At 42.5% G+C, this 25,524-nt stretch overlaps 1 protein-coding gene across 2 annotated transcripts; it reads left to right on the top strand.

Moving 5' to 3' along the window:
- The first annotated feature begins 551 nt into the window (after positions 1-551).
- Positions 552-17,077, top strand: TMED2 (transmembrane p24 trafficking protein 2). 2 transcript variants are annotated; one of them, XM_033956956.1, is made up of 5 exons: positions 552-946; positions 3,362-3,554; positions 3,888-3,908; positions 10,816-10,923; positions 15,301-17,077. In XM_033956956.1, the coding sequence occupies exons 1-5, from the start codon at positions 767-769 to the stop codon at positions 15,423-15,425; spliced, it is 627 nt and encodes a 208-aa protein (XP_033812847.1). In that variant the 5' UTR covers positions 552-766; the 3' UTR covers positions 15,426-17,077. The 2 variants fall into 2 exon arrangements, with proteins under 2 accessions (XP_033812847.1, XP_033812848.1); XM_033956957.1 differs by lacking the exon at positions 3,888-3,908 and having other exon boundaries at positions 565-946.
- Positions 17,078-25,524: the final 8,447 nt, after the last annotated feature.

Here is a 25,524-nt window from a genome sequence, read left to right as displayed (position 1 = left end):
GGTTTAACTCCTGCTGACAAGCCTTGTTATCTTGCATAATAAGTCACTTAACAGTCAGCTGCTTCAGGTACTATGTAATATCTCTGGGTCAGTGAACATACTGCCTTAAGATACAACCGAAAATGTGAGTTAAATTCCTTAAGGCTTCATTTATGTTTCTATATCGTCCTCCCCAAAGAGCTCATAACGGGTTTACAGTATTACAATATAGGGTTTACTGCAGTATATCTTCATATAGGATTACTTAATGATGCTGGTGAAGGGTTGAGGGAGTGACTAGGCAAAAAGGTAGGTTTACTAGGTTATTCCCCAGAAACAGAAATTAGTCACTACTGTATCGGGAAACAGGATGCTGGGGTTCAGTAGACCACTTCTGTTTAGACAAGAGAAAAAAAAAATCTTTAACATCATTTATCTCGAATCTAAGCGTGGTGCTACTTTACATACGTACAATTAACATTTAAACTTAATACAAAGACCGCTCTCGCGAGCCGAAAGAAGTAGCGACATGCAATTTGCACAGAATCGGAATCAACGAGAGAGAGAGAGTGTGTGCTCGTGGCTCGCGACCCGCGGATTAGCTACGCCCACCACAGAGCGCGCGCTCTTCGTCCGCGAAGCCGCCGGATGTGAGCGGGCTTTGTTCCTCGCCGGCCGCCGTGAGGCCGTTACGTGGCACTGGCAGGCGCTTCCCTATCAGCTCTAGCGCCGGAGAGCGACCGCCTCTGAGGAGGGAGATAGAGAGCCAGGAGTTACCGTCGCCGCCATGCTCACCTTCTCCGAGCTCCTCGTTCTCCTCGCCTTCTTCTCGGCCACCGCCTCCGGCTATTTCATCAACATCGACGCGCACGCCGAGGAATGTTTCTTCGAGCGGGTCAGCTCCGGCACCAAGATGGGCCTCATCTTCGAGGTGGCTGAGGGAGGCTTCCTGGATATCGATGTGGAGGTGAGGCCTGGGCAGCGCTCCCTCAGACGGCGGGAGGGGGGTCGAGCCCGACTCATGCAAGAAGCTCCACGTGCATCTTAGAAGTGAGCCGTCCGCTAAAAGAAATCTCGGTGGTTTTATCGGTGGCGGGTGGGGCAGCGTTGGATGGGAGGATATAGGTATATTGTTAGTTTGGTCACTGAAGGAAAACCAGGAAATATAAACTAAACCATTGGTAGTGGAGGAAAGCTGTAAGTAAGGGCTGTGCATGGGAGTCTGGGCTACTGGGTAGACCGAGTGACAAGTAAAACCATGGCCCCCAAAGTAAAGTAAGGATGTTTGGCAGTACTCTTTCTTAACAGGGCGGGCCCAACCATTAGTCAGTTGCTAGGGCAATCTACGGGTAAAATTGTAGGCCACGACAGCCACAGACTTTTTGGAATAGCAGGTAGGGTGGGTCATTTAAAAAATACACACTTACCCAGATTTTATCTAGGAAGGGTGACAATGGAATGATCTTGATTGTTAGGTGATGGGGTGCAAAAGGCTTACATGTTAATTGCCTAAGATCTCATTGGGTGGTAGTGGGATGTGAACCCTGACTTCCCTGGTTTTCAACCTGCTGTTCTATTAGGCTCCTTCTCTGTTGTTAGAGGGCAAATAGAGCAGAACAGCTGCATTTAGAGAATGCTGTGATCACTTGCATTGTTACTGTGACTAGAGACAGTGAAGACACCAAAGATAAAAGGGATAAGTACACAAATAAGTCATACAAACAGTACACAAGCCTACAGAACTGGGGCTAAAATATGCTTTATTTGTAGAAACCTGACACTGCCAGTGTTTCGGCCAAATTCCTGCCTCAGGGGCCTTGCCGAAATATGTTGACTATTGAAATGCGCAGTCTACTAAAGATTCAAGAACGCAGTCAGCATTTGTGCATTTCAATAGGCAACAGATTTCTGCAAAACCCCCAAGGCAGGCTTTTGACCGAAACACTGGCAGTGTTGGCTTCTACAAGTAAAGAATATTTTATCCCAGTTCTGTAGGCCTGTTGTATGATGTAGAGGCAGTGATGAACCATGGGTGTTCAGTGCCCAGAGTCAGAACATTTGCAGTCCTCTAACAAATATTGCATCACAAAAGACCTTCTACTTTCTTGTGACAATGTAGCTCTTCTTACTGCATTTCTCTCAGGCTGGTGGCCTGGGATCCTCCTACTGCCCACTATAGCTATATACCCCCCCCCCCCAACATCACCTTACCTCACTATGGTCCTGATGCTTAAAGGGGACACTTTTATTCTGTAAAGGCCATCATCAGGCCATGGGATTTTTAGGATGGTGGGAAGAGGCTGATTAGGATTTGAAAGCATGTTTCATTTGGCTGTGTATTTTTCTATCAAAAAGGTGGATTTTTTGTGTGACTTGACATAGGCCAGGGAGGTAGTCAGGTGAATTGATTCAGGAAGATAATTCTAGGCATTTGGTGAAGTAAGCTAGAAGGTGTGATACTGGGATTTGGCAAATAAAAAGAGCACATGTGTGTCAGTGTACTGAAAACTTCATGAAGCTTCTAGTATTAGATACTTAATGAAGTAACTAGAAGGTGTGACACTGGGATTTGGCAAATAAAAAGAGCACATGTTGTGCGTCAGTGTACTGCAAACTTTATTAATATAAAATTGTTAATGTGAGAGATACAGCAGACACAGTATAGTATGTATGTTTAGCTTTTACATAGATGTTTCGCATGATTGTGTTTATATAGATTGTAAATTATTCGGATAAAGCATGTGTAGATTTTCCAGATAATTTAGAGCAATGTCTCTCAAACTGTGTGCCATTTACACAGTGGTGAGCCACGAGAGATTCCAGAATTTTACTTTATTTTTAAAAATTCCCTTCATAAGTACCGGTACTTTAGTTTTACAGTTAGCTTAAAGAATTTTAAATAAATAAAATCGTGGTACGGTTTTGTAAAAGGGGGGTTAATTTTTTGTTGGTTTTGCAATTTTATAATTTCAATTATAATGTGCTGTAAAAAATATTGCTTTGTTTAGTGAGCTAAAAAAGTTTTGAGAGACACTGATTTAGAGTAAGAGACTTGTTTTTAAGCAGTGATCTATACAGTGAGACATTTGTGAAGGGAGTGAATAGTTAAAAACAACAATATATCTATGAACACTGCTGTTGTCACTTTGCAGTTGGAACTCACTGGATCAAATCATCTATGCTTTTGCCACTTTACAATTGTTTTATATTGATTCACCCTTTGTCCTGTGTGTCTGTCATAATTAGATTGTGAGCTCTTTCGAGCAGGGACTGTCTCTTGCATTTTTAATGTACAGTGTTGTGTGCATCTGGTAGTGTTATAGAAATAATAAATAGTAGTAGCAGTAAAGAGCAGCAAAAAAACTTTTCTTGTACCTTTCAGATTACAGGGCCTGATAATAAAAACATACACAAAGGCGATAGAGAATCCAGTGGGAAATACACATTTGCTGCACACATGGATGGAACATACAAATTTTGTTTTAGCAACAGAATGTCCACCATGACTCCAAAAATAGTGATGTTTACCATTGATATTGGAGAAGCTCCAAAAGGACAAGACATGGAGACAGAAGGTAGGAAGAATTTAAAGAAAAATAATTCTGCTCACTTCTCTTGTTCTACATGTCACAAAGAACATGGTGTGTAAAATAAATTAATTTCAGGTACTAGCAGCTCTCTCATAATTTTAAAGCAGAAATATTTGTATTACTTTAGCTTGAAAATGAACTTTTCAAGAAATGTAACATTCTAGTAAGAGTGCTAATTTTTGTTTAAAGAATTTAATAAATCTTTTTAAAATCTGTGTTTCAATTATATTTTTTACCTCTTAAGTTTTAAAATGTAGCCTTACTAGTTAGTCTCCTTTTCCATTCTTCACTTGTTCTCATTTCTTACACTTTCTCCAGGTGGTGGAGATACATGGGATGGTATGTGTCCTCTGTCTGAAAGCTCATTTGCATTCTTATCACTTGCTGTGCATTTTGCTGTCACGATTTCTAACAATGACTAAGATGGCATGAAAGTGTTGTGTACATATAGGTACTGTGTATGTGTGTGTTGGGGGTAATGTAGTGTTGGTAATAACCCCTAGAAGAAGCCAGATTATTTTATACCAATGTTTCAGGTTTTCATCTTTTTGAATTTTACTTGCAAGTGATACATATATATATATATATATGACAGCTCATGTTAAAGTTGTCGTTGATTTCTGGAGAAGATGTTTCTGTACATGAATAATGTACATTAATCAAAACTACCAAGTTCTACTTCAAGCTCATTATGTCCACCTTACAATTAACGCATGAACTGCCCAGTTAACAGTGAAGGTAAAATGATAATTAAACAATCTAGTAATTGTTTTGGTCACTTAACTACAGCAATAGTTTATAGATAAAATGGATGGAAATGTATAGCTGCAGTGTGTGTGTGTGTTTTATCATTTTTCCTAATATTAAATAGGTATGTGTTCTAACTTGTATTTTAAAAAATGGGATTGAATTTCTATGTTGTACTGCAGAACCATAAACAAACTAGTTTTGAATTGTTAGTTCTTCAACATTAGCCTAATTTGCTTTCTTAAAGGACTATGCACAGCTTATTAACAGTCTGAATAAGGGAATCAGCATGGCCCCTCTCTTAACATGGACTGCCTCATCTTCATATGGTTTATTACTTGGCTGTCTTTATTAGGCTGTGAGCTTCAGAGGCAGGGGAAATCTGCCATAAGTCTGTAATGTGCAGCATATCTGGTAGCAATATGCAAATATTATTTGTCCTAGAATCATAGGCCTGGCAGGAACATCAAAAGGTCATCTGGCCATCTCTTTGCATGTAGATATGACCCGTTGTTTCTAAACATCACACACAGGTTTTTAAGACCTGGTACACCAGACCTTAGACTTGGACTCCCACTCCTTTATTTTTCTATTGTTCAACTTGATGTCTACTGATATTAGGCTGTAAAGATTTTTAAATGGATCTTTATTACTTATATTTACCAGTACTTAAAATACAGGATGGACAAAAATATATCAAAGATATATTTGTGTGTGTACACACACATTTTTACTGACTCTTGAGTCCACAGCCTTGCTGGTTACACAAATCTTTCCAATAAGAATGCATCACCACAAAGGTGTTGGCTGCATGTTTGCAAATCATGTTCTTTCCAATGTCCTATGTGAACTGGTTAAAAGTTAGGAAACAGAGTGGTCCTTTTTACTAAGGCAAAAAGTGTCCCTAACATGTTCTTATATTGGTTTTTCCTATGTGCTAAGGCTATTTTTTGCTGCAGCTGTAAAAATGGCCTTTTTGTATTAATGGCCATGTACTAATGTTGCCATTAAAATATTTTACCATATGACACTTACTGCTACCTACTTTTTAGGTGGTAAAGGCTCAAGTGATATTCCTGTACTACCAGTTAGGGCAACTACATTACCATGTGCTAGCTGATTAGTGCAGGAACATCCATTCTCTGACCCCGACACACTCCCTCAAAATATATATGTATTTATAGTGCATGGTTAGTGCTAATTTGGCAATTACTACAGAATGGTTGAGCATGTCCCATGGTATGCCATTTTAAGCTGCGTTAATTTGCCAATGTACACCTGATACAGTTTAGTAAATGGAAACCAGAGTGAAGAAAGATAAATAGTAAAGTGCCAACTTTATGAAATAAATGTTCAGGAAAAGGGAGTGATGAGTGTAGTAATTTTTAAGTTTGCAGGACAAAAAAATGATTTAGCATTAAAAAAGACCACTTTTTTATTGAAATAGTAATACAAGCAAACAAAATTGGTGGGCGATCAATTAAGAGTTATATCAAAAGCTGCATGTTGCTACTAACTCAACAATTTTATTCCTTTTCCCCCCAATCACAACTCTACCCTTCCCGCTTAATGCAGTGGATTCCAACAATTCAGTAGTCCTGGAGATTTCTCAGTATAGGATAATTGAAGAATGGGGAAAATCACAAGTGGATTTTGGATGTACTTGGAGAAAGTCTATAAACCATTATTAGCTATGCAAACTTGGAACACTGCGTTTCTGGGAATGAGTAATAAGGAATGGATCCACTCCTTGAAATTCTGCCAGATACTTGTGGCCCGGATTGGTCTCTCTCAGGGACAGGATGCTTGGACTCAGGATGGCACATCTTATATACTTATCTTCACATTTCAGAATCTTTCAATGCATTTTAAATTTAATTGCGTACAGTTCTGATTTGGGTCCCAACACTGCTCCTTATGACCCTGGTCAAGTCACTTAATCCTCCATTGCCCTAGGTACAAAATAAGTACCTGTATATATGTAAACTATTTTGAATGTGTAACCATAAAAAGGCAGTATACAAATCCCATTCCTGTTGTAGTTCAAATTTCTTATCCTTCCAATTAGGATTAAAACTACTTTTCTCAAACCAGCAGTTTTTCCTGCTCTTTTAGGCTTCTAGTCTCCTTTGGACAGAACCTTTCTCCTACTTTTTTTTTAAATATTTCTATTTCTTCCCAGCCCGCCTAGTCCAACCACTAATTTATATCTACAAATCTGGGAGGATTATATCATACATATTTCTCTACTAGGTGCAACAAAAGATTCTAGAACACAGTAACATAGACTACTATGACTGGTTATGAGGTATTGCTATTAAACAATTTCAAGCTGAAGAGCCCTAACCTTTTTAGTCTTTCCTCATATGAGAGGAGTTCCATCCCCTTTATCATCTTGGTCGCTCTTCTTTGAACCTTTTCTAGTGCCGCTATATCTTCCTTATCTCAAGAAAGATACAGTGGCACTAGAAAAGGTTAAAAGAATGACCAAAATGATTAAGGTGTCTCCTCTTATATGAGGAAAGACTAGTACGGTTAGGGCTCTTCAGCTTGGAAAAGAGACGGCTGAGGGGGATATATGATAAAAGTCTACAAAATCCTGAATGGAGTAGAACAGGTACAAGTGGATCAATTTTTCACTCCATCAAAAATTACAAAGACTAGGGGACACTCGATGAAGTTACAGGGAAATACTTTTAAAACCAATAGGAGGAAATATTTTTTCCTCCTATTTCCTCAGGAAATAGTTGAGCTCTGGAAAACATTGCCAGAGGTTGTGGTAAGAGTGGACAGTGTAGCTAGTTTTAAGAAAGATTTGGACAATTTCCTGGAGGAAAAGTCCGTAGTCTGTTTTTGAAAAAGACATGGGGGAAGCCACTGCTTATCCTGAATTGGTAGCATGGAATGTTACTACTCTTTGGGTTTTGGCCAGGTATTAGTGACCTGGATTGGCCACCGTGAGAACGGGCTACTGGGCTTGATGGACCATTGGTCTGACCTAGTAAGGCTGTTCTTATGTTCTTAATGGCTGCTACTTCCTTCCCATGAGGAGCTGTGAACACAACTGACAAATCAGCTCTCTATACCTCTGCATGGCAACAAATATTATTGCCATTGGGCTGACCTTAAAAGATCTATTTTTTGTATTCTTTAATGTTGGCATTTTGTTCAATTTCTGAATGTGATACTATGCATATTTTTCCACCTTAGTTTATACGTATATACAGTCAGGTCTAACTCTTGGATGCTTTGTAGGCCAGTCCTCACCATGCTTCCCTGTTTTCTACTGCTTCTTTCATTGATCATTCCCATGTCCTTCTTGATGGTATCCAGCCAATGGGCCTTTGGTTTCCCCTGCTTCCTTATACCACTGACCATTCAGAGTAGCACCTCATTTTCTAGTGAATTCGCCCTCATCACATGTCCAAAATAGGTCAGTTTCTGTCTGGTACTCTTGCTTTCCAGGGACAACTCTGGGTTTATATGATCAAGAACATCTTTGTTGGTAATCCTAGCTGTCCATGCGATTCATTGAAATCTTCTGCAGCACCACAATTTGAAAGCGTCAATTGTTCTTCTATCTGCTTTCATGAGTGTCCATGTCTCAGTCGTATGTCACAATTGGGAATACAATGGCAGTGATCAGTCTTTGTTTGATGGTGATTGAGTCATCCTTGCCATTCCATACTTGGTCCATGCTCACCATGGCTGCATGCCTTGGTGCTAATTGATGCTGGATCTCAGCTGTCAAACTGCCACTGTGATCAATGAGGGAACCAAGGAAAACGAAGATGTCAACCACTTCTGTTTCTTCATTGTTGATCTTTATGTGGACTTTCTTGTTGGTGGTAGTCATGATTTTGGTCGTTTTGATGTTCATGTTCTTCTTTCAGACTCAGGATTAACTTCTTGAGGTCCTTCTCACTTTCTGCCAGCAGGGTAGTATCATATGCAAATCTGAGATTTGCTAATGGTTCTTCCATCTATTTTCACCCCAGCAGTTGAATCATCTAAGTCCAGCTTCTTCATGATTACTTCTGCATAGAGGTTGAAAAGAAAAGGAGAAAGGATGCATCCTTATCTTCCCTTTTTGATCTTGAACCAATATGTATCTTCATGCCTAGTTCGCACTGTAGCTTCTTGATCATAGTAGAGCGATCTGATTAACCTAATCAGGTGCACTGGTACTCCTACTTCACTCTACTTTCCAAAGCTTGTCATGCTCAACACAGTCAAAAGCCTTGGTATAATCAATGAAGCACAGATAAAGCTTCTTCTGGTACTCCCTCGCCTTTTCTATGATCCACCTCAAATTTGCAATGTGACCATGGATCCCTCCGCCCTTTCAGAATCCAGCTTGGGCATCATGAAGTTCTTGATCAAGGATATTGCCTAAGCACCTCTGATCTTTAGAAGCATCTTGCTGGTGTAGGGGATCAGGGCAATTGTTCTATAGTTGATACAGTCCCTAGTGTCATCGTTCTTCAGCAGTGGGATAGAAACTGATCTTGTGCAGGTCCTCCAGATCTTCTGGCATAGTGCTGTCAGTGTGGCTCTTGGGACTGGTTTGAGCAGCTCTGCAGGGATTCTATCAATGCCAGATGCTTTGTTGTTTGGCAGCTGCCTCAGCATCCAATTCACTTCACTTTTCAATAGGTCTGGTTCTGTTTCCTCTTGACCCCCAAGTTCTCCAGGGTAGTCAATGCTGGTGATGATGTACAATTCCTCTGTGTAGTCTTTCCATCTCTGCTTGATGTCTTGCTGGTTGCTAATTTCATTCTCATCATAGTCTTTCATGATTTATTGGCATGCTGAGAGAGGCTTTTTCACTTGTTTCACTATGGCAAATAATTCCCTAGTATGGCCCTTGTAGGCTTCTTCAAGGCTCATGCATTGAGCATTCAGGAAGTTGTTCTTGTCTTTCCTGGCTGCTCTTTGGAAATCAGCAGCTTTATGCTTAGAATACTTAATTAGGGTTTAAAAGGAACCATTTCCTATTTGAAGAAGAAAAATATCGCAAATGCCTGTGCTGTTATAAGTAAACAATAGCTGGTAATTTTGGCAATTTGCTTGTATTTTTTGACTTTCTCATTCCTGTCTTGGGCAGAATCTGATACCTGCTTAAAGCACATAATTCTGGGTTGACAATTTTGAAGTTTAGCTAATCTGCTATCTTTCACTTAAGAAAATTCTTAGTTCCTCCACAGCTGTCAGCTCAATTATCTCCTTCATTATGTTCAGAGAGGGGTAATTTATGTTGATTTGGGATGCTATGGTTAAACAAATGCCTTCTTCCCATGTTTACTATATTAACCCCTGCTTTTATGAAGCCACATTATGCTTTTTTGACGGCCGCAGAGGTAAAAGCTCCAATGCTCATAGAATTCCAGTGAGCACTGGAGTTAATACCGCTGTGGCTGGTGATTTAAAAAAAAAAAAAATCTTACATGACTTCATAAAAGGGGGCCTAAGTGCATTGTTGCTACATTACAGCCAAAAACTTTCACAGGGTAGCTCTTACATTTAGCAGCTGTTTAGGGGTAGACACATAGAAAATGACGGCAGAAAAGGGCCACGGCCCATCAAGTCTGCCCACTCTAATGACCCACCCCCTTAACTTCTTCCCCTAAGAGATCCCACATGCCTATCCCATTTTTTCTTAAAATCTGGCACGCTGCTGGCCTCAATTACCCGCAGTGGAAGTTCATTCCAATGATCAACCACCCTTTCAGTGAAGAAATACTTCCTGGTGTCGCCATGAAATTTCCCGTCCCTGATTTTCAGCGGATGCCCTCTTGTGGATGTGGGTCCTTTAAGAAAAAAGATATCATCTTCCAACTTGATACGGCCCGTGATATATTTGAACGTCTCAATCATGTCTCCCCTCTCTCTACGGTCCTCGAATGAGTATAGCTGCAATTTACTCAGCCTTTCCTCATATGGGAGATCCTTGAGTCCTGAGACCATCCTGCTACTATGTATAAAAATACCACCCAACCTCTGCCTCCTTGGGCATTTTTTAAGTTATTACAATTTGTGTATACAAGAGTAGCATATCATGTAGGTGACACAAATCCTTTTAGAACACCCTCTGGTGGAATCCCTCAATGTCATCATCCCTAGTTTGTGAGAAAATCATTAGTGCTCAGTTTATGGTGATGTAAACTCTTACAGGAGCAGTTATTAAAAGCACAGACCACTTGGAAAGTAAGCATATAGATAGTTATTCTAGTTCACTGCCTTTACCCATAAGACACTGTATGACCTTCAGTGAGCCACTTAACCACCATGCTTATACTTGGACTGTAAACCTTGCTATAACATTGTGTGGATTAGCACCATATAAGTGTCCTATTTCTCATACAACTATCAATCAGCATAGAGGTGAAAACATTTGAACTGCAGAAAAGGCTTTTGAAAAATGAATTGTTAACATTTCCAAAAATGTTTTCAAGATGTTAGAAAATTCTGACATTGCTTATTTGAAATTCTTTTGTAGCACACCAGAACAAATTAGAGGAGATGATAAATGAATTAGCGGTGGCCATGACAGCTGTGAAGCATGAGCAGGAATACATGGAAGTCCGGGAGAGAATACACAGAGCAAGTAAGGATCTTTTTAAGCATGTTCATACTACATCATTGTCATTTCAACTACAGTACATGTAAAAAAAATCCAGATGCCAGAAATATGGACTCTTTAACACATTTAACCCTTTATTTGACATTGTTTCTCAGAAGCAACATGTGTTTCTATGGCTCTTATGAGAGAGTTACCTGTTACTTGGCATTGTTATTCTCGTTCAACGTCAAGTTATATAAAACAGCCGTTTTTACCATCTGCCAATTAAAGGGTTAACCCATATCAAGTATTGCACACTTTCTTCCTGCCCGCTGCTGTCTCCCCTTCCCACATACCTTTTAATAAGTGATCAAGTATTTATAAGAACATAAGAATTGCCACTGCTGGGTCAGACCAGTGGTCCATCATGCCCAGCAGTCCGCTCACACGGCGGCCCTCTGGTCAAAGACCAGCACCCTAACTGAGACTAGCCCTACCAGCGCACATTCTTGTTCAGCAGGTACTGCTGTGTAAGTGGCGGTCTTACTTGCAGGCTTCCTGTGGCTTGCACCGGCCTTTCCCTCTGACCTATCCTGCCCCTTCTGACACAACTTCCTGTTTTTGCAAGGGTGGGATGGGTCATAGAGAAAGTGTCTAATAGGAAAGTAATTTTTATAAAGTTTTTTTTCTACATGTAAAGCCTGTTTTACATGCAGAAAAGAGATCTTATAAAATTGTGCATCTGCGTACTCGTATAAGTGTGTCTGCTTTTATGCAGCCTGCATATAGATTGGGTGGGAACAGAGGTGGAATTGTGATGTAAATGAATATTTTATAGGGAACAAACAAAAACAGGGTATCTGTGATGCAAATATAGTGGAACAAACAGCTGACCACCAATGCAGAGAGTAGATACAAGAACTTTAATTTCTCCAAATGTACACTTTTATGCATGTGTTCATTTGATTAATTTAAAACACTTGACTGGAGTCGCTATTCAACATATCACCAACAATTGGAAGGATTGCAGTAAACTTAATTTCACCTTTTGGTGGAACTCATTATGTCATATGTTCAAAATGGAAAGATCAATAGCTGTACAAAATGGAAATTATAAGACCTTTTCTAAAATATGGGGGCCATTGACATCTTTTTGTGATGATTAAACACCAGTTATTCTATTGAAATATACACAATGAATAATAGAGAGGGGGAAGGGTTCCTATTTTATTGTTTATACTATTAATAATAATGGGAAGGGAGGATGGGTTATGGGTTTATATATATACAATTGTTGTTTTTCTTGATAGATTTACAAGTGATGTTTTCAAGAATATGTATGATATTAATTTGTACACTTATTGAAAGATTAAAAATGAATAAAGATTAAAAAAAAAAAAAATCCACTTGTATTTACCCTCTCCTTTGTGATTTGCCATTTGTTCCGCTGCATAAAGTATATTTATGATTCAACATTCTTTTTATTGAACTGTACCTTGAGACCAACAAATACAAAAGTATAACATAAGCAGAGAACAAGAAAACAGTGATAGGGCAACAACGTGATCAATCAGTGGTAGCATGACAAATAAGTTATCAATTGAGGCCCTTGCTAGAAGTTGCGAAGAACTCCAAGAATTCAGCATCAGTAATACAAAACAAACTCTACAATTCCACCCCCCATGTTCCTCCCCCTAACCTCCACAACCCTAACATACAACCCCCTACAGCAGCCTTTCCAAAGCTCTATACCCCAGACCATTCAATACCCAACCAGTCCCCAACCCCCACCCAAAACACAAGATCCTAAAATTGTGGAAGGAATAAGGTATATTTTATAATATGTGGGTATACAGTATACTATCCCCTATATTCTATATAGATCACAGAGATAATTATAGCTTATATATTTTTTTAATTTATAGTCCACTTTATACAAAGCGGAGTACAAGAAAAGCATACACAACAAACACAAACATACAATACATACATAAGGTTCATACTGCTAAAACCAAATTAGCTGCCAACAATCAATTAACATTAACTGGGGTTAATTGGCACTAATTTGGATTTACATGTGCCCCTGCCTATGTGCTAGTCTATAATCCTGAGCACCCAAAATGAGGCATGGCCAGATCAGGAATGAACCATATACAGTGGTGCCTCACACAACGAACTTAATCCGTTCCAGGAGCAAGTTTGTTATGTGAAACGTTCGTTGTGTGAAACGCGTTTTCCCATAACAATACATGTTAAAAAAAATAATTCGTTCTGTAGCATAAAATATGCTAAGATGACATAAAAAAAGATAAATTTTTGGTTATTATTTTTATTTAGATACATCTAAAAACATAATTGTTTTTTAAAACAACACACATTTTTTAAATTTAAAGACAGACTAAGTAGAGTCTAATTTTACAGTGAGAGGGCAGAGTCTCAGCGGCAAAAACTGGGACTTAACTGTTCATTTTTTTTTTTTTCTACCGTGTTTCCCCGATGATAAGGCAGGGCCATCAAATAAGACAGCCCCCCCTTTTTAGAAAAAAATGTAAAATAAGGCACCCCCCCGCAAATAAGCCACCCACCGATACCTGCGCTTACCCGAATCGGGTGGTACGGTGGGTGACTCCGTGTGGTCCCTGGCACCCCCGACACGATCGGGGCAAGAGGGAGCTCAAGCCCTCTTGCCCCCCCGACACGATCGGGGCAAGAGGGAGCTCAAGCCCTCTTGCCCCCCCCCCGACTCCCCGACACGATCGGGGCAAGAAGGAGCTCAAGCCCTCTTGCCCCCCCCCCGACTCCCCGACACGATCGGGGCAAGAGGGAGCTCAAGCCCTCTTGCCCCCCCGACTCCCCGACACGATCGGGGCAAAAGGGAGCTCAAGCCCTCTTGCCCCCCCGACTCCCCGACACAATCGGGGCAAAAGGGAGCCCAAGCCCTCTTGCCCCGCCGATTCCCCAACTCCCCGACAATATCGGGCCAGGAGGGAGCCCAAGTCCTCCTGGCCACGGCGACCCCCTAACCCCACTCTGCACTACATTACGGGCAGGAGGGATCCCAGGCCCTCCTGCCCTCGACGCAAACACCCCCTCCCCCCAACGACCGCCCCCCCCCAAGAACCTCCGATCGCCCCCCCAGCCGACCCGCGACCCACCTGGCCGACCCCCACGACACCCCCAACCCCCTTCCCCGTACCTTTCTGTAGTTGGCCGGACAGACGGGAGCCAAACCCGCCTGTCCGGCAGGCAGCCATCGACGGAATGAGGCCGGATTGGCCCATCCGTCCCAAAGCTCCGCCTACTGGTGGGGCCTAAGGCGCCTGGGCCAATCAGAATAGGCCCGGGAGCCTTAGGTCCCTCCTGGGGGCAGGGCCTGAGGCACATGGTCGGGTTGGGCCCATGTGCCTCAGGCCCCGCCCCCAGGAGGGACCTAAGGCTCCCGGGCCTATTCTGATTGGCCCAGGCGCCTTAGGCCCCACCAGTAGGCGGAGCTTTGGGACGGATGGGCCAATCCGGCCTCATTCCGTCGATGGCTGCCTGCCGGACAGGCGGGTTTGGCTCCCGTCTGTCCGGCCAACTACAGAAAGGTACGGGGAAGGGGGTTGGGGGTGTCGTGGGGGTCGGCCAGGGGGGTCGCGGGTCGGCTGGGGGGGCGGTCGGAGGTTCTTGGGGGGGGGGCGGTCGTTGGGGGGAGGGGGGGTTTGCGTCGAGGGCAGGAGGGCCTGGGATCCCTCCTGCCCGTAATGTAGTGCAGGGTGGGGTTAGGGGGTCGCCGTGGCCAGGAGGACTTGGGCTCCCTCCTGGCCCGATATTGTGTGGGGAGTTGGGGAATCGGCGGGGCAAGAGGGCTTGGGCTCCTTTTTGCCCCGATCGTGTCGGGGAGTCGGGGGGGGGGCAAGAGGGAACCAGGTGGAGAGAGGGCAGTTAAGCGCAGTGCCTGCGCGGAAGGATGCAGCTCGGGCGACTTCGTTGTGTGAAACGAAGTTCGTTGTACGGATCAAGACATAAAGTTCGTTGTGCGCAGCGTTCGCTGTGCGAGGCGTCCGTTATGCGAGGCACCACTGTATTAAAGTTCAATGTTACAGAATACCAGGATTATGCGTCCAACTTTGGCATAAATCCTTGCACCCAAAGTTGGGCGCAGGAGTCCATTCTAAGTACTGTTCTATAAGGAGCATCCTTTATAGAAAAGTGCTTAACATGGATTTTTCCCAGCGCCTAAATTTGAACATCACTTACATAACTTATATGCATGCTTTGACACTGTTTTGGAGCAAGAGCTTGGGTATTTGTGGGCTGCTGGTGCTGGGTCTGGAGGTCTATGTTGCTCTTTTTGGACTCTCCTTTGAGTAATAAATCTTATGTAGCTGAGTTGTACAATATTATCTGAACAATAATTTTAAATTGTTTGCCTTTCAACAGTTAATGACAACACAAACAGCAGAGTGGTTCTTTGGTCATTCTTTGAAGCCCTTGTACTAGTTGCCATGACCCTTGGACAAATCTATTACCTGAAGAGGTTTTTTGAAGTCCGAAGAGTTGTTTAAGAAGACATTTTTTTCCTTGAGGAGCCAGAACTATAATTCACACTCTACCAAACATCTTGGCCACACAACATTTAAGTTCCTAAGCTTTACTCTTTGAACTGAAGTTACATTTATTTCTTAAGTCCTTTTGTAGTTCACATAAACTTGTTTGTCTCCTCTTTTACTTTTCTGTAACAAAGATAAGATTGATAATTGTCCCATCACTGAAATGTTTTTTAAAATTGGAATATGTGTATTATCAATAGATGGTAAATTACAGAAGATTGCAAGGTGCAGTGATACAGCAGCCTTCTCTTTTCTTTACCTGTAATTAAAAAGAATATTGCATAGCTAAACAGTACAAAACCCTAGGATGCAGCTAAGGCATTTGATGGATCTTTTTATCTAGGGCTAGCCAGTATTTATATGTGCTGCCATTTGAAGCTGGATTGGGAAGGGGGTAACTGCTGATTCTGGCAACCTGTCAATCAAATGTTGAAAAGCAATGTGCTTGGTGAAGAGAGGAGCAACACCAATTGATGGTGACTTGTCATGAATAGAAATTATTTATATATGACTAGGGGCTATACTTTACATATTTCTTATATATGTACATGGGCTCAGTACCCATCCCATAAAGCATTTTATTTGATCAATTATTCCATAAACTTTCAGAAACTATATAATTAATTTTCTACAATTAAGTAATGTTTTGAGCTTGGCATGAAGCGATGCAAGAGAACAGCAGTAGCCAATCACAGGTCACTAATATCATTGACCATTGTGTAAACCATCAACATTACAGATGTACCATAATGGTTTCAGGTAAATGAAAAGGGCCTTGAACAACTTCTCCCTACTCATTATTTTTACCAAATCATTTAAAAGGCAGTCCTTTAACCAGTATTTTTAGCTGGTCAGTATCTTCAACCTGCCACTTTTACCCTTTTTGAACATTTTATTTGCAAAATTTCAAGCCTTTAATATCATTTTTGTTCCATTACTTAAGGTTTTAGATCGGTTATTGCGATTTTGTCTGTTTAGGCCATTTATTTCACTGTCTTAGTGCTGTCTGACAAAACCAGTTGTGGGTAATGCTTTGACAAAATTGAATTTGTGGAACTCAATAATGCCAGAAAGATCCCAGTATGTCAGTTCTTTAATGGCATTCTTTGTTTGCCCTAATCTTGTTACAGTTGTACTGAGCTGAGTACTCGGTGCTGATATTCTCTTTATTTTAGGCATATGCAGATTTCAGTTTGTTTTAAACAAAACTGCTCTTTTTATTTGATGATGGGTTTAAATTTAAAAAGTGTTTGTTTATGGTGTGGGTGCTGATCAGGATTATTTTGTGACTGATGTAAATTAGTTGCTTGTACTTTTTTGGTCTTTTTGAAGAGGGGAAAATCTTTTCAAATAACACAATTTTGTACAATTAATTTAAGAATTGTCGTCTGTTTTCATGTTTAAAATAACTCTTTCCAGCTTGGGGCAAAAACTTATTGCAGCAGTCCAAAGTCAAGGTGACTGTGATGTCTCTGTAAGAGAACTGGTGTATGCCAATTTTGTGTGAATATTACTTCAGAGTTGAATTTGAAGATGTACATTTGAAATTGCCTGTGTAACTAAATATGGCCCAAGTACAGTGAACAATAAAGACAACATTCTTTAAAGAGGGTTTTTTTTTTTCTTTTTATGTGATTGTTTAGATTGGTTTTACATTGAAAACCTTTGGACCCTGCTTCATCCTACTTATGCTGCTGCACCTTTGATTTGGTCATGTCAGTATGAACAGTTTATCTGACAGAAAAATCCACTGGTCACATAACTTTACTCTGGCTTTAGTTGGGTGCCTTCAACTCGTGTTTGAATCCTAGCAACATGATGAATTATAATCTAAAAAGAAATTGATTTTGTGCTAGTCCAGTAAGGACCTCTAGCATCATCCCCATGGTTGTTTTCAACATGTCCAGCCATCTGTTTGCAGGTCACCCTCTAACTTTATAAAACTAAATATTTTAGATGGAAAGATTGGTCTTCCTGCAGGAAGTTGACGAGGAGATAAACCTTCACCCTTTGTTCAGAGCAATAGATTTATAGTCCTCACACAGTAACCATTCATATTATCTATAGGTTCTCTCAAACCTGAAAAATGCCATGGCTTTTTGAAAGCTAGGTTACTTTCTATGAGACTATTGGTAAAACTGTGAGCTTAAAATACTGCTTGACCAATGGGTTTTTGTTTAAGAAGGAACACTGTGAAAATATAAAAACTGGTTAAAATGCTTGTTTTAATAAATCTATACCTTGTTTTTGGTACCAGAGGATCAGGTATAGTATCCTTGCTGATATTTGCACTAGCTTCCTTTGGGGAATGGATGGAATTTAGTTTATCAATAAATAGGAATGCTCCACTTATTCATCTAAGAGCACTATCTCAACGGAAGAAAAAGCCTCGGGTATTATCATGGCAGAGCATGAATGCTCAAGCCTCCTCCACCCACATCATCGGCAAAAAACTTCCAGAGAGAATGTGCTTTAACCACTACTCTTTCATGCAGGACTGAGATCACTAGCTACTTCTTTGTGCTGTGAAGGTGTAAGTGATGCAATGTATTAGTCTTAACCAATGTTTCACGGTCTACAACCGTTTCTTCAGGGCTTTATCCACTTTCACTTTCCCACATATGTCTGTAAAAACAAACATATGCGATCCTTTTATATATCTACTTATAATATCTCAGTATATAATGAATATGTCCAGCTGTGGTACTCACTGTGTTGCTTACTTTCTTGCTCTTACCAGCGTCCTGTCGCTGTAGTGGTTTTCTCTTACTCAATTTAACAAGAGTTTCGCCAATCAATCTGTTCCATGTCATTCAGTGAAGGATGTTGGCTACTCTTCACTAATTAGCTAGCTCAGCCCAGGCTATCTTGGATAGGTCTTCTTCAAAGCATGGTTCATTCAATCTCATCCTTTGAGGCTATATGCTTTGTAAACGACACAATTAGTAGAAATACCGTATTTTCACGCATATAACGCGCGCGTTATACGTGTTTTTACAAACCGTGCATAACCTTGCGCGGTATACGCGTGAGCGCGGTATATAAAATTTTTTTTACATAGTTCCCACCTCGCCCGATTCATCATCCGGAAGGACCGCTCGCACCCCCACTGCTCGCACTCCCACCCCGATGGACCGCTCGTACTCCCACCCGAAGAACCGCTCGCACCCCCACAGTCTCCCCCCCTCCCCCATGGAAAAGCTGTCTACCTTGTTTCCGGATGCCAGTGAGCCCAGCTGTTTCCTCTGCCGGCGGTCCTGCCCCTTCTCTGAGCCCTGCTGCGCTGCTTCCTCTTCCGGCGGTCCCGCCCTTTCTCTGACGTCAGAGAAAGGGCGGGACCGCCGGAAGAGGAAGCAGCGTAGCGCAGGGCTCAGAAAAGGGGAAGGACCGCCGGCAGAGGAAACAGCTGGGCTCACTGGCATCCAGAAACAAGGTAGACAGCTTCTCCATGGGGGAGGGGGGGGAGGCTGTGGGGGTGCGAGCGGTCCATCGGGGTGGGAGTGCGAGCAGTGGGGGTGCGAGCGGTCCTTCCGGATGATGAATCGGGCGTCGGGGGGGGGGGGCATCAGGCTTTCAGGATGGGGACAGGACTTCAAGGGGGGACAGGCAGACCTTCAAGGGGGGACAGGACTTCAAGGGGGGACAGGCAGACCTTCAAGGGGGGACAGGACTTCAAGGGGGGACAGGACATCAAGGGGGGACAGGACTTCAAGGGGGGACAGGACTTCAAGGAGGGACAGGCAGACCTTCAAGGGGGAACAGGACATCAAGGGGGGACAGGCAGGACTTCAAGGGGGGACAGGCAGACCGAAGGGAGTGAAAAAGCTATAAAATAAACCCACCAGCGTGTCAATGTGTTAAGAGGAAGAGATGTTCTGGGAAATTCTGCTGAGAAAACTCCGGGTCCATTTCCACCCCCCAGTTACCGTAGTCCACTCCACTGAACTGGTTCACACACTGAGTGGTGTTGTGCCTGCGTAGTTGTTTTGGGATCTATTCTAGTGGTTTGTCAGTATCTCCTTGTGGTCCAAGGAAGGAAACTTTGTTAACCTTAGCATTGACCTTCAGAATATATTTGTGTGGCATTAGGCTATGTAGTGATCGAAAGAAAAAAACAGACCTTTGCACATTTTTGCACTATATGGTGGGTGTATGAGGAGATTCACATTTCCTGCACAGCTAAGTCCTTGTGAAGTTACCTTGTTCTTTCTGTATTTGACATCTAGCAAGGTCTCTGTTTGGAAGGAAAGATTTAAGTTATGGTAAAAGCAGATGGCGTTGCTGGTTTTAAAAAGGTTTGGACAAATTCCTGGAGGAAAAGTCCATAGTCTGTTATTAAGACATGGGGGAAGCGTCTGCTTGCTCTGGATCCGTAGCATGGAATGTTTGCTATTCTTTGGGTTTTGACCAGGTATTAGTGACCTGGATTGGCTACCATGAGAATGGGCTACTGGGCATGATGGACCATTGGACTGACCCAGTTAGGCTATTCTTGTGTTATGTTCTCATCTGTAGGGGCCTTTGTTTTCACTTCTTATTTTAATGTATTTTTTTCTGGAAACTTATCAGTGTTTTTTATAATGGGAACAAAAATGGAAGAGAATTACCGTAATGTGTGTGGAATGGGGGGGGGTGTTTAACTACCATAATTTCTTCAGCTAAATACCGGTAATTCAATCCACCTCAACCAGACATAGGAGAACTCACGCACCATTCACACACCCTCCAACCAAACACGTGAAAAGAAAAAAACTGTTCATTCTTATAAACAACCGTATAACTTTTAATCTAGAGTTAGTGAGTATGAATTCAGCAACAAGAACAGAAATTACATGTTCATTCTTATAAACTATAACATTAACCGGTAGATCAAACGAAGTATCGAGGACAAAATAATCTAAATACAGTTACCGTAATTACGGTAAAGTTGTAAATAAACAAAGTTTACAGGTTTATTCAGTCATCATCATCACAGTCATCTGAATCCTTGAATCCATCAAAATCCGAATTGTCATCATCGTCATTAAATAAAGTGAGCACGGCCTGCAGACGATCCTTGTTTATTTCCGAAGTAATATCGTCATCATCGTCATCATCATCGCTGATATCCATGTTGTTGCCTCCTTCCGCTGCACTGGTAGTACCCGTAGTGTCATTGGTTTCATAAACAATGCCCGCTTTTCTAAATCCGTTTCGAATGGTATCTCGTGTTATTTTGTCCCATGCTGAAGCCACCCACTTGCAGACTTCTGTGAAAGTTGCCCGCTTCAGTCGCCCCGCGGGTGTGTACTCGTGCATGCCGCTCTGCATCCACTCCTCCCACTCCTTTCTAATAAAAGTCTTGAATGGATGATTCACTGCGATGTCAAGTGGTTGCAGCTTACATGTCAGGCCTCCAGGTATCACAGCGATGTGGGCACGAGTAGAATTAATGTAGGCCTAAACATTTTTTTCTTTGTGGGCAGCCATGGCATCAAAAATTAACAAGGATTTTTTTGCAAAGAATCCACCCTGTCTTGCCCTAAAGCATTTATCTACCCACAATCTCATTACGTCGCAGTCCATCCATCCCTTCTTGTTGCAGTGCACAACCACACTGGTGGGCAGCTTTTCACGGGGCATAGTGACCCTTTTGAAAATGAGCATGGGCTTTAACTTAACCCCGCTAGCTGAGCAACCAAGAACGACTGTAAAACACGTTCTTTCATGCCCAGTTGTGGTGATGGCAACAGATTTAGTACCTGTGGGGGCTATGGTTCTTGTCGCTGGAATGTTGAATGCCATTGGAATTTCATCCATGTTGATGACGTCCTTTGCAGTGATGCCAAGTTCAGATATTTCTTTGGCGACAAAGTCACGGAAATCAATCAATTTTTGCTGCCAGTCATCTGGAAGTCGCTGGCCAACAGTTGTTCTCATTCTAACTGATAGTCCGTTCCTTTTCATAAATTTTGAGATCCATGTGAAGCCAGCTTTGAAGTCGGGTATTCCTCTTCCATTGGCAAGTAGTTTTGCCTTCATCTGAATCGCAACAGTAGAGACTGATTGATTTTGCTCCCTTCTCACCAGAATCCACTGCTTCAAGTCATCCTCCAGCTGAGGCCATTTTGGTTTGGCCCCACGATGTGCCCGTTTTCGCGGATTGCATTTCTCCAGTTCCTTCTTATCTTTTCTCCATTCACGCACCGATGTTTCTCCAACATCGAACTCTCTCGCTGCGGCCCGGTTGCCTATTTCCTCAGCTTTCGCAACGACTTGAAGCTTAAAGTCCGCTGTATATGACTTTCGTCTCATTCCTGCCATTATGGCGGTAAATTTAAATTTAATTGATAAACTCTACTACCGGGTAGATATATGCAGAATACCAATCTGAAGAGATCAAATTAAAATGTGGGCTCTACATGCAGCATTAATCTTTTATAGGCTTACCCAAATGCTGAGATGCTGTTGTATAGTCAAAATAGTATTCACTGGGCAAATTACAAGGCCAGATAGAGGGGGGACACAGCCACGTGGTGAAAAGCACACCGCCAGAAAAACCGCCTTGGTGACAGGTCAAAAGCGCGCCCCCACAACCCGGCGCAGAAAACTAAGCGGCAAGCATGCTCAGACCATGCTTACAGAGCTGCTTACAGAGCTGGGAGCAGGGCAGGGCGGGCGAAAGGAGAGTCGGGGCAGCGCACGGAGAGTCGGGGCAGCGAACGGAAAGTCGGGGCAGCCAGAGGAGAGTCGGAGCAGTGAATGGAAAGTCAGGGCAGGTGAACGGAGAGTCGGGGCAACCAGAGAAGAGTCGGGGCAGCGAACGGAGAGTCGGGGCAGCGAACGGAAAGTCGGGGCGGGTGAACGGAGAGTCGGGGCAGCGAACGGAGAGTCGGGGCAGCCAGAGGAGAGTCGGGGCAGCGAACGGAAAGTCAGGGCAGCCAGAGGAGAGTCGGGGCAGCGAACGGAGAGTCGGGGCAGCGAACGGAAAGTCAGGGCAGCCAGAGGAGAGTCGGGGCAGCCAGAGGAGAGTCGGGGCAGCGAACGGAAAGTCGGGGCAGGTGAACGGAGAGTCGGGGCAGCCAGAGGAGAGTCGGGGCAGCCAGAGGAGAGTCGGGGCAGCGAACGGAAAGTCTGCAGCCAGAGGAGAGTCGGGGCAGCGAACGGAGAGTCGGGGCAGCGAACGGAAAGTCAGGGCAGCCAGAGGAGAGTCGGGGTGGCATGCGCGGTATACCCGTGAGCGCGGTATATAAAAATTTCTTTACATAAATTTGTGTTTTCCGCGCGCTATACCCGTGTGCGCGTTTTACACGGGTGCACGTTATCTACGTGAAAATACGGTAATACCAATCTATGCACATGTTTAAAACTTTTGGTATTACAGAATCAAGCTCGTAAATTCAACATTGCTCCTTTTGTTGGAGATATAACTGTCTATTCCCTCCCCGTTCGTCATGTTCTACGTGATCAAGTACATAACACCGAAAAATCATGATTATGATCTAAACAGTGTTGTATCATTGGTGCTTGTGTAATTTTTCTGTTAATTGCACTTCTGTGCTCATTTAACCAGATCCTTAATTGTCTGCTTGTTTGACCCACATAAACTTTAGAGCATGGGCACACTAAGCAGTTTATTACAAATTCAGTCACACAAGTTATTTCATATTTAAATGTATATTTCTTTTGATTTGTGGGGTTGATAAACTCCTTTGATGTCACCATGATTGCACAATTCATACAACTGCCACATGCAGTGTGTCCTGGCTGTATTCTAGCTCTGCTGTCTTTGCCTCTCAATACAGTTTATGCATCTTTAAGCACTGGGATGCCAAGATATAAGAGTTTCCTTGATTCCTAAGTTGAAGAGAGACTTACATTTTTTGAGAAAAGCCAGGTTTTCAGATGTTTGCGGAAAACTTGGAGAGAGCTCAAGTTCCGAAGAGGGGAGGTAAGGTTGTTCCAGAGCTCAGTGTTGAAGTGGAGGGAGGTCCCTAGCTTTCCTGTGTGGGAAATGCCTTTTAGCGAGGGGAAGGATAGTTTTAATTTGTGGGAGGATCTGGTGGTATTAGGGTTTGAGGAATTCCAAGAAAGAGGGATAAAGGGAGGGAGGATACCATATAGGATTTTGAAAGTTAAACAGGCGCATTTATAGTGGACCCTGGCGATTATCGGAAGTCACGGCGTCAATCTGATTCTTCATGGTCATGTCGATCAAAAACTATGCCTAATATCTTAATTGTAGAACATATAGTATAAGATGATGAATTAATCTTAAGTGATGATTCAATACAGTTCTTTTGTAAGGATGCAAAAAATAATTTGGATTTATCTTGATTCAATTTCAGTTTAAATTCCTGCATCCAAGAATCCATTAGATTCAACACAGACTCAATAATTTGGGTACTGTTAGATAAGACGGTATTGCATGGGATGATAATTGTGATCAAAACGTCACTTCAAAAAACTTGTGTGTCACACTATTCCCTTCAAAAAATAGGCTGATGACAAACCAAAAATTCATACATCTAGATTCAAATTGAATTTAATTGATGAATTAGGATCTCAAGCGCTTGCAGTTACCCAAGCTAAGTATCACCATATGTATATTATAAATTTGAAATAAGGAAAAATATAGTAAAAATCATTGATAAAAGAAAAAATAAAAGATTTTTTTCATACATTTTAAATTGAATTAATAAGATGTAAAGATCGATGATAGCTCGCTAATTAGTTACAAGCCAGGATTAAGTTCTGTTAGCTTGTAACTGGGAGCGCTTGAGATCCTAATTCATCAATTAAATTAAATTTGAATCTAGATGTATGAATTTTTGGTTTGACATCATGATAATTGTGATGTCATCTGCATAGCTAAACAATTTCACCCCCAAATCACTTAATATATAAACCAAGGAAGAAAGAAAAACATTAAACAATGTAGGAGAAAGTGGAGAGTCCTGGGGAACTCCACAAGGGTTCTTCCAAGTGTTAGATAATAAGTTATCCAATCTAACTTTGTATGATCTTGATTCAAGAACCCCTTTGAACCATGAAAGAACCTTCCCTTGAATTCCCAGTGTGTCCAGAACTTCAAGTAATTTAAAATGGTCCACCAGATTGAATATACTACTCAAATCAAATTGGAGAACCAGTGCAGCATTGATGATTTTCTAGTTATTTTTTGTATCACATGTTATAAAAGATTTTTATGCTGGTACCAGTGGCATGGCGAGGAAGGGTGGCACCCGTCATTGCTGCACCATGCATCCGTCCCCCCCTCTTCCTTGTTCACCAGCGTGAGCAGCATCTTCCACGTCCTAGTGATGTCAGAAGGGAGCCTAGGCTGGCACGAGCAGCAAGTGGAAGATGCTGTTTGTGCCAGCAAACATTTTAAGAGATACGCAGGGACTGAGGCGCTGGCGCCCCTTGTGAAGAAAGCGGCTAGGGTGGTCCACCTCCTGCCCCCCTTACTGTGTTAAATATTTTTTTTTCTTCTAAAAGAAGATGTATCAATACTTCTGGTTTTATTACAAGTTGGGGATTGAGAGCGAGTGAGTCATACAAGGACTTTGTGATAACGAGACTGGTGGTCTGCAGGCACAGGGTGGGGAAGGTTTGGTAGAGACAGTGGCATAGAAGGGGGAGCAGTCTGCCCTGGGCGCTGTCGGTGGGGGCACTGGCACCCATCCTCTCTGCTCCTCCCCGCTCTCCCACTGCCGTGTCCCTTGCTCCATACCTCTAACGTTCCCAGCGCCAGCAGCAACTCTAGCCTGCTGCTCGTACCAGTGTCGGCTCTTCCTTTGACGTTTCTTCCCGGGCCCGCACCTAGGAAGCGATGTCAGAGGAAGAGCTGATGTTCTCGTGAACAGCAGGCTGAGGTTGTTGCTGGTGTACTTACACTCTGTAAAGACTTATTATGAATATGAGGTCTATGTTTGTATTTATATGACAAAATGCTAATAAAACTGATTGAACTTAAAAAAAAAAAAAAAAGAGAGAGATGGGGGAAGGGAAGGGGTGCTGGGTGGAGCAGGGGTGCCACCGCCCCAGGCGCCTCTCACGCGCCCTATGCCAC

This window comes from Geotrypetes seraphini, chromosome 8, assembly GCF_902459505.1.
Source record: "Geotrypetes seraphini chromosome 8, aGeoSer1.1, whole genome shotgun sequence".
NCBI lineage: Eukaryota > Metazoa > Chordata > Amphibia > Gymnophiona > Dermophiidae > Geotrypetes > Geotrypetes seraphini.
The sequence above is the reverse complement of the archived record's forward strand: the minus strand, read 5'-3'. Positions and strand labels throughout refer to the sequence as shown.